This window comes from Molossus molossus, unplaced genomic scaffold (assembly GCF_014108415.1).
Source record: "Molossus molossus isolate mMolMol1 unplaced genomic scaffold, mMolMol1.p scaffold_m16_p_2, whole genome shotgun sequence".
NCBI classification, from domain to species: Eukaryota; Metazoa; Chordata; class Mammalia; order Chiroptera; family Molossidae; genus Molossus; species Molossus molossus.
In genome coordinates this window covers 122,255,756-122,268,093 of record NW_023425355.1, presented here as the reverse complement: position 1 = coordinate 122,268,093, position 12,338 = coordinate 122,255,756, and the positions used below count along the sequence as shown (strand labels likewise).

The 12,338-nt window shown below is 36.0% G+C and overlaps 1 protein-coding gene across 1 annotated transcript in view; it reads right to left on the bottom strand.

Annotated features, from left to right (window-relative positions):
• Nucleotides 1–12,338, bottom strand: part of DMD (dystrophin) — a 2,326,146-nt gene that overhangs the window by 1,574,795 nt on the left and 739,013 nt on the right. Inside the window, exon 12 of the mRNA XM_036270045.1 lies at nucleotides 4,593–4,743. Within this exon, the coding sequence (XP_036125938.1) occupies nucleotides 4,593–4,743 (151 nt within the window). The remainder of the gene's footprint in view (nucleotides 1–4,592; nucleotides 4,744–12,338) is intronic.

The window sequence follows — 12,338 nt, the reverse complement described above, 5'->3', positions numbered from 1 at the left end:
TATATTGGCCATCTATATGTCTTCTTTGGAAAAGTGTTTATTCAGGACCTTTGCCCATTTTTTAATTATATTTTTGGGGTGTTTAGTTGCATACATTTTAGATATTAACCCCTTATCAGACGTATCACTGGCAAATATTTTCTCCCACTCGTTTTGTTGATGGTTTCTTTTGCTGTGCAAAAACATTTTAGTTTGATGCAGTCCCATTTGTTTGTTTTATTCTTTGTTTCTCTTCCCTAGGAGATATATCAAAAAAGAAAATTGCTATCAGAAATTTCTAAGATTTTACTGCCTATGTTTTCTCCTAGGAGTTTTATGGTTTCAAATCTTACATTTAAGTCTTTAATCCATTTTGAGTTTATGCTTGTGCATGGTGTAAGAAGGTGGTCTAATTTCATTTTTTGCATGTACGTGTCCAACTTTCTCAACACCATATATTGAATAGACTGTCTTTATTGCATTGTATGTTCTTGCCTCCTTTGTCTAACATTAATTGTCCATATGGACATGGATTTATTTCTTGGCTCTCTATTCTGTGTCATTGATCTGCATGTTTGATTTTATGCCAATACCATGCTGTTTTGATTATTATGGCCTTCGTTATATTATAGTTTGATATCAGGTAGTGTAATTCCTTCAACTTTCTTCTTCCTTCTCAAGATTGCTGTGGCTATTCAGGGTCTTTTGTGGTTCCATATATATTTTTGGATTATTATAATTATTTGAAATAATGAATGATAATTTCTAATTCTTTGAAATACATCACTGGTACTTCTATAGCAACTATATTGAATCTATAGATTTATTAGGGTAGTATGGACATTTTAACAACGTTAATTCTTCCTATCTATGAGCATAGTATATGCTTCCATTTATTTGCATCTTTTTCAATTTCTTTCTTTATTGTCTTACCTAGTACAGGTCTTTTACCTCCTTGGTTAAATTTATTCCTAAGTATATTTTGTTGCAGTTGTAAATGGGATTTTTTTTTCTTCATTTCCCTTTCTGATAACTAATTATTGGTGTATAAAAATGCAATTGATTTTTGGATATTTAGTTTGTATCCTGATAATTTACTAAATTTATTTAGGAGTGTAGCATTTTTTGGTGGAATCTTTGAGGTTCTCTATGTACAGTATCATGTCATCTGCAAATAATGACAGTTTTACTTCTTCCTTTCTAATTTGGACGCATTTTATTTCTTCTTCTTGTCTGATTGCTGTGGCTAAAACTTCTAGTACTATGTTGAATAAGAGTGGTGAATGTGGCCCCGGGTTCGGTTCCCGCTAAGGGCACGTACCTCGGTTGCAGTTTGTCCCCGGCCCTGGTTGGTCGGGCAGGTGGCAGCCACTCAATGTGTCCCTTCACATCGATGTTTCTCTCTCTCTCTCTTCCACTCTCTCCCTCCCGCTCTATCTGAACAAAAAATGGAAAAATGTCCTCGGGTGAGGATAAAAAAAAAAAAAAAGAGTGGTGAATGTGGACATCCCTGTCTTGTTCCTGATCTTAAGAGAAATGCTTTTAGGTTTTCCATTATAAGTATGATGTTACCTTTTGATTTGTCATATATGAGCTTTGCCAATATATTTAAATCCAGCTTTGACCTCCAAGTTGCCCAGAGTCAGAGTCTGTTACTTCAAGCTCTTTGCTCACTCCCTAAATCTAGTCCTGTTGGTTATGCTGTTGACTTCTAAAATGTGTCTTATACCTATTAACAATTTTCAATGTCACTGCCTTCATTCAGGCTCTGTGTACTTTCTGAGATACCTTCCTAACCTGTCTTCTGACCTCCTTTTCATCTGTGTTCTGATTTATCTTACAAGACATATCTTCTAAATCAAATCACCACTCTTTTCAGCTTAATTTCTTACCAATAATGGTTCCTTATTACTCACAGAGTAACTCCAAATGCCTGAGTCTTGAGTTCAAGACCCTATATGAGGAGGCTGTAGACCTGTATCACTGAGCATTGTGCATCCCATGACCTAGGCAAGTGATATACCAACATTTCCCCACTTAATTTCCTTTGCCCAAACAAATCACTGCTTGCAACACATTTTCAAATAATGTTACATTCTGCCTTGTATAACGATCCATTGTTTTCTGTGTCTTTATCGAATGTACTAGAATATGAGCTTCTTCAAGAAGATTCTAGACCTCTGTAGTCTTCAAAACCCCATTGTGCTTTTATAAGTGTTTGTTCAGTGATACAGAGAATGCAATGGAATTAAGTGAAATGTCAAATTCTTTAGCAGTATTACACTGAAACTTTCCCCATTACGTGAACACACAGATCATTTTAAAGGTCAACAAGAGGATATTTCACAGTTTTAACCACCCAAATCTTTGAGATTAACTAAGCTTCAAAGAAAGAATAGGTGACTGAACTTCTAAGAGATAATTTAATTTGTATTAATCAGTGCTTAACATAGACCATCCACTGAAGTCAGAATATAGGGCACATGTCCATTTATATCTGAATATTCTAATAGTCTATATGGGAGGGACTTTGCTGATGCTGTTATTAAGCTAATGGAGCTAATGACTAAAATCTAAATTTCTCAAAAAAATGGAAACATAACTCATAAACTAAGCTTTAAACATTATCTCAGTCAGACTGCATTATGAGATAAAAGATTTCTCAGTCAAATATTTTCTTTTTGATTAAAATACCCTCCAAAATAGCAAACTTCTTTTCCATTAATGAATGTTCAAGCCCACAATAGACTTTTGCTCAATAATATTGTCACTTCAAGGGAAATCCTTTCATTCCTTATCAACATTACTAATAAAGTCTGTCTCCTAAGACAGAAATAACCAACCAATTATTTCTGACATGTTCTTTCACAAGGGGAACAAGAGGCTCAATTTGTTCACTCCCCAGAGAATCACTTTTGAGTGACTCATATCTGAAGTAAACCTTTAAATTCTCTCCCCAAAATAATAGCTATGAAGAATAAACGGTCTCTTCCAAATCTTTCGGCAAAATGAACTTTTTCCAGTTACCCAGAGTTACCAGTTTACTAGATTTAATAGTAACTACCCATATAGGATCGATTGCTTTACCTTGCCTAATTGGCAAATTCAGTAAACGTGATTTATCTCCATTGCACTTCACAGGTTCAATTTGTGGCCTGCCTTGTAATAAAAGGCTGTTGAAATGAAGATAGCAAAGGATCTTATCACAGAACATACAGAAGCATATCTATCCGTAATATTCATGGTATACTTGTGAGATTTGCAAACATTTTTATTTTGAGAGAGTGTGTGCACCGATGCGAACCCTCTGATTTGAGCAGAATTTCATTTTTTTCAAGCAACAAAACCTGTATCTTTTCTTTAATTTTGTCATTTGTAATAATCTCTTAGGGAAAAAAATTAAGATGACACAAGGATTTAATATCTAACTTTATAGAATATAAAAGCCTAAATGTCACATTAGGGGAGAAGTGTGGTCGTGCTGCAGAGTGGGGTGGCTTTTTTGACTACTCCAAAGTTACTAACGCATTTTGTTGTCAGGAGATATTTTCTTATTTTTATTCACTTACAATTCTTGAGAATAAAAGCTGCAAAGTGAACCTATAACTATTTCATAAGGCTTTAGATCGGACTCAGTTACCTAAAGAAATAAAATTTATCTTCTGTTTTATGAAGCATGGCAAGACTAACAAAAAGTTCACGCCTTATAGTGTGAACTTATAAGAAAATATACATATTTTATGTTTAAATAAATTTAACTCCTTTATAAATTGTTTGAAATTGCTAAATCATTTTATTTTCACCATAATTAATTCAAATAACACAAAGAATATATCAATTTGTGGGCTTTCTCTTGGCTGTGATTTTTCCTTGGCTTAATTTTATTAAAAATAATACTGAAGTGGGTTTAAACAGTGAAAGTTGGCATCACTTTCTGGGCCAGCAAACCAATTCCTTGTGTTGTGTGCACTTCTTTGAATAAGTCCTGATGGACTGGGCAAGGCCCAGAGCTAATTTCATAGTGATTATTAGAATGAATCCCCCTCAAAATTTCAGATCAGAAATATTCTTACAGAAATCCTCTACACAGAAACAATAAATTATTTCTGGCAAGCCGGGAACATATTTGTAAAATGTACAAATAAACTGAAGAGAGATAAGCTGGAAATATTAAAATCAATAGATGCTGTGTTTTATAGGAAAGCAATGTTACAAATGTTCATTTTTCATCAAGCTTGGCCTGCTCCAAGACATTATAAATTAAAGGTAAAAATATGTTTAAAAAAACTCCTGTCTTGCTACTTAAATTTGCATTGCAGGTAATCCCTCCAGAGACTCTCTTCCAGGAAATCAAAACTTTAATAAATCACATATCTACATTGTTGTCTTCCAGGAATGTTTGAATTCTTCTCAAATATGAAAAGACTAGTTATACTGCATTTGAGAAATAAAAATTTCAAAATATATTAGGCAAAAATTATTTTTAAGCTCTTAATTGAAGTTGTATTTCCTATCTGTAAACTACAATGTGTGTATGTATGTGTGTATCTGATATACCTATACATGGAGAGTTAATTTTCTAGTAGAAAGTAAATAGCATAACATATACTAACCTTATGTTGTTGTACTTGGCGTTTTAGGTCTTCAAGATCAGGTCCAAGAGGCTCTTTCTCCATTTTCCTTGTTCTCTCTTCTGTTTTTGTTAGCCAGTCATTTAATTCTTTCAGTTGCTGATTCTGGAGATCCATTAGAACTTTATGTAAACTGAAAATTTGAAAGATATTGATTATTAGCTCTATCAAAGCAACTTTACTTACTATTATTAAATCTATCACTAGGTAAAAGTGTTGATATTTATAATTTACGGTGTGTTCACACTGTGTGGCATCTGTTGGACATTAAGAAGATAAGTAGAGTCCACAATAAACCATCTCTGATGTTATTATTTCTCTGATTTATTATAGTTCACACATCCCAATTTTTAGAAATTTTCATATAGCTAACTCAATGTGAACATGCTAAGTGAAGTGAGAGCCATTTTCAAAAATTGGGTTAGTGGTATATCGTGTTAATCATTTGTTTGTATTTCCATTATTTTAATATGTGGGGTGAATAAAGATAGCCACAAATTCTTTGTTACTCTTCCCATCAAGTGATGGAGTCTAGCCCAGCCGGTGTGGCTCAGTAGTTGTGAGTCATCCCATGCACCAGGTCACTGGTTCAATTCCTGGTTAGGGCACATGCCTGGGTTATGGGCTTGATCCCCAGCAGGGGGCGTGCAGAAAGCAGCCAATAGATGTTGATGTTTCTCTCTCATCACTGTTTCTATTTCTCTCTCCCTCTCCTTTCCTCTCTCTCTAAAATCAATAAAAATACATATTTTAAAAAAGAGAAATGGAGTTTATTTCCCATCCTTGTGAATATGAACTGCCCTTTTTATTTGTTTTGACCAAGAGAATAGAACAATGTACCAGTTGCACATTTGGCTATAAGAGAGTAGGCAGCATTTAGACTCTCTCTTGGAAGCCAGCAGCCATGCTGTGAGGAAGACCAGGCTAGACTACTGAATTATTAGAGACCATGCTGAGAGTGACTCTGGAGGCTGAACCTTTATCTCAGAAGAAGTTGAGCTTCCTGCTGAGTGCAGCCCTAATGAGTGACCCCAGCCATATCAAATCACAGAACAAACACATAGATGAACCCTGCCCGTATTCCTGACATACAGGATCACCATGTGATTATAAATCGTGTGTTCAGCAACTAAATTTGGGAATCATATGCTATGTACAAACAGATAAGTTAAAGAATGTTTTTTCTTTTCTAAAAATTTTTATTAATTAAAAATTGAACTTCCATTTGACCCAGTGATCCCACTTCTAGGAATATACCCTAAGAAGCCTGAACCACCAACCAGAAAGAATATATGTACCCCCATGTTTGTAGCAGCACTATTTACAATAGCTAAGATCTGGAAACAGCCCAAGTGTCCATCAGTAGAGGAGTGGATAAAAAAGTTGTGGTACATATCCACAATGGAGTACTACGCAGCTGTAAGAAAGAAAGATCTCTTGTCCTTTGAGACTACATGGAGGGACCTGGAGAGTATCATCCTGAGTGAGGCAAGCCAAACAGAGAAGGACAAGTATCATATGATCTCACTTATTTGTGGAATATAATGAACATAACAGTCTGAGGAATGGGGTAGTCCCAGAGACATGGAGGTGGAGTATAGACTGACAATCCCCAGAAGAGGGGATGGTGGAGGAGAAATAAACCACAGAACTTATATGCATGTATGCATGAACAGTGGACATGGACAACAAACTAGGGACAGGGCAGGGAGGGAGGGAGAGGGGGAATCAGTGGGGGAAAAGGAGAAACATCTGTATCAAAAATTAATTAATAAAAAATTATTTTTATTAATTTGTTTTTTCAAAGATGCACACAATAGTGGACTGGGTAATGGATTTCACCTTGAAAGGTTTGTGTTCACAGCCTGGCTATGTGCCCTAGAACCAAGTTCTTACACCTTCTCTATTATAATTCAGCATCAGGGACACGGGATGAGATCTTGCCTCTCTATCACACTACTTCATGGTGAGGATGAAAATGGACATTAAGGTTATTTCATTCACTAATTCAACACCAATTTGAGACTCAAATGAGAAGTACTAGTACCTATTTCAAGGTCAATATGCTGAATGAAGGCATATTTAAAGCATTTTTTTAAACCATAGTATACTGAACACTGATCTTATAATACTGATAAGGAGGGCATAATTAAATTAAGAATTTACTATTCTGATGGATAAAATCTTTACCAGAAATTTTCACTACTCAGCATATTTAATCACACAAACCTATGAGTGTTTAAAATATGTAGATCATACCATTTATTGACCTTTAATATCGCAGAGAAACATGTCCCCTAAGGTGCATTGCAATAAGGACACTGTGAGCATAAGCTTTCATTTATCAAACAGTAAAAGTAGACATCTTTTTATGTGAAGTAACACAGATGAAGCATCTATTTAAGAGGAAGCAAAAACTGAAAGTTGCTAGTTTAAGCCTTTTAGACAATGAATACCATCCCAGCACTGCAAGGTAGATAAATCTTTCACTTTATTGCTTCAGTCTATCCCTGGAGAACTGACCTGATAATAACATTTCATGAGAACTGGCTGCAGTATCATTCCCTGTGTTTGTTGTTTTTCCTGCCTGATTTGTCATTGCATTAAGCTAAAAATCTTACATTTCGAAAACTGAAGGGAAAAAATCCCACATCATTACTGAAACTTGAAGAAATGTTTCAAGTCTAACACACATTTGTTAGTTAATAAGGGATTTCGTTTTTAAATATTTACTTTTTTTAAACTTCAGGTAGATACTTCATTTAACAAATACTGAGTTCCGTATCTCTGCAGAAATTATTTGTTAGGAATGGACAAAAGAAAATACTTATCCTCATATTCAAGTAGCTTAGAGACATTTAGAGAAATAGGGGGGAGGGGGAAGGAGGGAAGTGAAAGAGGGCATAGAGGGGATAGTGACGTATAAAATAAATAATGAAAAACAATGATAGTATTACAAGGATATTGTTATCATTAGATTTATATACATTTCAGAGGGTACAGAGAAAGAGGTTCCAAGTTGACCTAGGGTCATCAGGAATGGAACTATGTCTTTACAGAACACACAGCCTAGGAGTTGAGACTTGGAAAACTGATTCATATGCCTATTAAATGTAATTAGATATTCTAGATAGAAAGGTAAGAAAGATCTACAAAGCACATACATTCTGGGTATGGGAGCCAGAGATAATACATAGCTCATTAGGCCATTAGTTAATTATAATTGTGATCATGCTATGAATGAGAGTAAATGAATTGAGTTTTTGAAGTAAGGAAAGGCTGTTTTTGAAGTACTGATATTTGAAGAGTTCTAACACTTTAAGTGGAAGTAGTGAAGAGAAAGGGGTAAACACTTTCTATACAGAAGAAACCACCTGTGCAAAGGCACTGAAACATCACAGAGGACCAGGAAGGCCAGTAGAGCTTAAAAACATAAGGTGTGGGAGACTTGTACAATGACTTACCTAGTAATCCCTGGGTCATGGGAGATTGCCTGAACTCTGCCTCAAAATCTAAACCTTGAGTAGTCATTTATGTTTATAATGTTTTCATCCTATAAACCTAGACTCAGGGACTGACCAATAACAACAGATGTGCCCTTAAGTCAGGTATTGCATCTTTCAGGGGTGGGATGTAGGAATGTCCAGTTGGAGGTTCTTAGAGGAGGGAAGAGCATGGCTGGGAGTACTCAGTATGCAACCTGTGTGGCTTAACATTTTAATAACTGGTACCATCGCATCAATGTTTCTGAGCCATACAAATCCCTGCTTTACCTCTGGACCAGTGGTTCTCAAAGTGTGGTCCTGAACCAACAGCACCATGCCACCGCCCCCCCCCCCATGTGAGAACTTGTTAGAAATGCAAATTCTCAGGCCCTACCCAGACTTACTGAATCAGAAACTCTGAGGGAGGGGCCTAGGAACCTATTTTAACAAGACCTCTAGGTGATTCTGATGCACTCTCAAGTTAGAGAATCACTGCTGTAGATAATTTAATCGGCATCCACCACTCATATAAACTCTGTTGAGACCATTATTTTACCAATATTAATATTAATAGAAAGGCAAGTGCCAAGACCCAGGAATAAGTTATTAGGAGTTACTTTGACATGAGACCATTATATTTTCTTTTGATGCCACCTCCAATTAAAGAGAGAAGTGTGACCTTCAACTCCTTAAGAATGGTTTCTGCTTTGAAGCTCCAAAAGTCTGGGATTTCACATGTCTGAAGCTGAACTTAACCTCAGAGTTAAGATGGAAAACAGCAAGTTACAAGTGTGGTAGTGGTGGCCGGGACACCCATAAGCATGAAAATACCTATCATTCATTTCTTTGTGGAAAGGCTTCTTCTGAGAAGATATGTTTTAACTGTATAAGTATTTATTCTCCTTACTATAGGCTTGACTGGATATTGGTAAACAGTAGTCCATATGCCTGATTTGGTCTCAGATTAATTGAAAATAAACTGAAATTGTTGCCAATAGCTAAAAATCGTGAGATACCACCTGCACACTTTTGACCTGGCCACTCTTGAGAGTATCTAACAGGATTTAGCCTCCCTACATGGCAGCAATCCGTAAAGGTGAATTTAAATTGTACTTCATAGCCCTGGCCAGTTTGGCTCAGTGGTTGGAGCATCGGCCTACAGACCAGAAAGTCCCGGGTTCAGTTCTCACTAGGGGCACGTACTAAAAAAATAAAATAAAAATAAATTGTACTTCATAGACCAAGCATGAGCTGTCCAGTTTGCTACAGTCCCCACCACTCCCTGTCCTCTTTTACACCCACTCACTGCACTCTCTGTTCTCTTTCTGGCTCCTGTAATGGGCATTTGGATATGCTGCCCTATGATTTTTGTTCTCCAACCTAAATAGGCAGAGACCACTTCAGGATTCTGATTTAAATTCAGGGAATCAGGTCTGAGAAATTTCATTTCTTTTCTTTTTTTTTTTTTTCAATTTTACTTTCTATTACAATTGACATCCAATATTATTTTGTATTAGTTTCAGGTATACAGAATTATGATTAGACAAATATATACCTTACAAAGTGATCCCCTGATCATTCAAGTACACACTTTGCACCATACATAGTTATTACAATATTACTGGTTATATTCTCTATGCTGTACTATATATCCTGTACTATCTATCCTGTGACTATTTTGTAGCTACCAATTTGTACTTCTTAATCTCTTCACCTTTTCACCCAGCTGCCAACCCCTTTTCTTCTGGCAAATATCAGTTTGTTCTCTGCAACTATGAGTCTGTTTCTGATTTGTTTGCTCATTTATTTTGTTCTTTAGATTCCACATGTAAGTGAAATCATATGGTATTTGCCTTTCTCCATCTGACTTATTTCACTCAGCACAAATGGTAAGATTTCATTCCTTTTTTTTTTTTTTGTATTTACCTTCAGATAGAGCAGGAGGGAAAGAGGAGGAGAGAGAGAGAGAGAGAGAGAGAGAGAGAGAGAGAGACATAGATGTGAGAGATACACATCGACTGGTTGCCACCCACACGACCCCAACAGGGGCTGGGGACCAACTGCAACCGAGGTACATGCCCTTAGCGGGAACCGAACCTGGGGGCCAACACTCTAACCACTGAGCCAAATTGGCCAGAGCAGATTTCATTTATTTTTATGGCTCAGTAATATTCTGTTCTATTTATGTACCACAGGTTTATTATACAACCCTCTACTGATGGGCACTTGGGCTGTTTCCATTATCTTAGCTAAATAAAGCTGCAATGACCATAAGGGCGCATATATTCTTTCAATTTAGTGTTTTGGGTTTCTTTCGACACATACTCAGAAGTGGTCACAAGGCTGATCCATTTTTAATTTTTTGAGGAACCTCCATACTGTTTTCCATAGTGGCTGCACCAGTCTGCATTCCCGCCAACAGTGCATGAGAGTTCTCTTTTGAAAACTTTCACTTCTAACAAGCTTCCAAGTGAAGCCACTGTCGCTAGGCCATGGATGACAATTTTAAGAACAAGATTCTAGGTGAGAATATTGCATATCTGAAAATCCCTGCTAATCTTCTCAAGGTGTATATGTTTTTGATCAGTTAGTGACTGCTCAAACTTGGAAGATTAAAGACACATAGATTAATCTAATGCTGGCAGGAAAATATAAAAGGGCTTTATACTCAGGATGCCCCAACATTCCCCATCTTTTTAATATTCTTCTGGACTTGGATTGGTGACCGGATGACTGAAGTTGCTCTCCTTCACAGATCTCCATGATATTTTGCAATACATATTATGTAATTAGGGGATGTGTTCTGTCCAGTTACTATGTCTAGTGCACAATTTATTTAAAGTGAGATGAATCTCAAAGAAGAACAAGAGATTTTTGTAAGGATGAAACTTCTGAAAGTAAATGGGCTTGGAGATGAGACAAGTGAAAAAAAAAAAAAAGATGATGTTCAAGTTTGGAATATCTGTGAAGAGCTTAACTTTGTATGGTTTGCCTTTGGACTATAGGAACAATCATTTCTAATATAATTTTCAAAACTGTCTTGCTTTTCTATTGTTGTTATTTCAGATATTCTAATTATTCAGTAATGTCTGCCCAGTCATTACTGCTTTCTGTGTCGTGGTTCTATGAAATACATTAACAGGTGGTAAAAGGTGCTATGCTTCTTTTACTCATTGAGGCCTGTGAAGAGAGATCATCAATACACTCAGGTGAATTGTAGGCCATGGTTCCCAGGGTGAGAAGCAAGGAAGTGAGTAGGGGCCCATGCCAATGCATGGACAGAGGAAGAAGCAACCATAAGAACAGACTGGGTTGCCAAAGGGGAAGGGAATTGGGGGACTGGATGAAAAGGGTGAAGGGATTGAGAAGTACAGATTGGTAGTTACAGAACAGTCACAGGGATGTAAAGTACAGCATAAGAAATATAGTCAATAATATTGTAATAAGTATGTACGGTGCCAGGTGGATACTGGAAATATCAGGGGGAACACATTGCAAAGTATATGATTATCTAATCGCTATGCTGTACACCTGAAACTAATATGAAATAATATTGAATGCAAACTATAATTGAAAAATAAAATTTTAAAAATGAACTCCTTAAAAAATACAATCTACTTGAAATACCTAAAAAAAAAAAAAAAAAGTAATACATGTATTTTCAACTGTGCAAGGGGTTTAGTAACTGAGATCACAATGATGAAAATTAAAGTTTATTTATTTACTTATTCAAACTTGGCTTGAAAGTCTTAGCAAAATGGTTTTAATGAATAGACAACAGAGTCCATTTTAGCTCAAGAATTGTGTACATGCAGCTAAATTCTCCCAGATTCTCACATATACTTAAATATATAGTTATTTTTAACTCCCTTGTATGGGTTTTTGTTTCATTTAAGAAAGTGATTCTAAAAGGTGATGTTTAAGTCTGGTTTTTATTAAAATTATCACAGAAAGGTAAATTATCTCCAGCCAGGTGATTCCAATAAACACTGAATGTTGAAAATGATTTTTCTGGCTTCCAAGACTGAGGCAAATTTTTTACTTCAGCCCTTTGAAGCTCACAAGTGACAAATGTTTGGATAGTTGGGCCAAGGCAACATGGCCTATCAGCATTAACATGAACCAGAGGCATAGAGGTGACATCGAGGTAGGTTTATGACAATTACTGTCTTTATCTAGTTATTTATAAACTAATTATACTATATAAATTGTTAATTACTTGTTAAATAGCAATTCAGGCCTT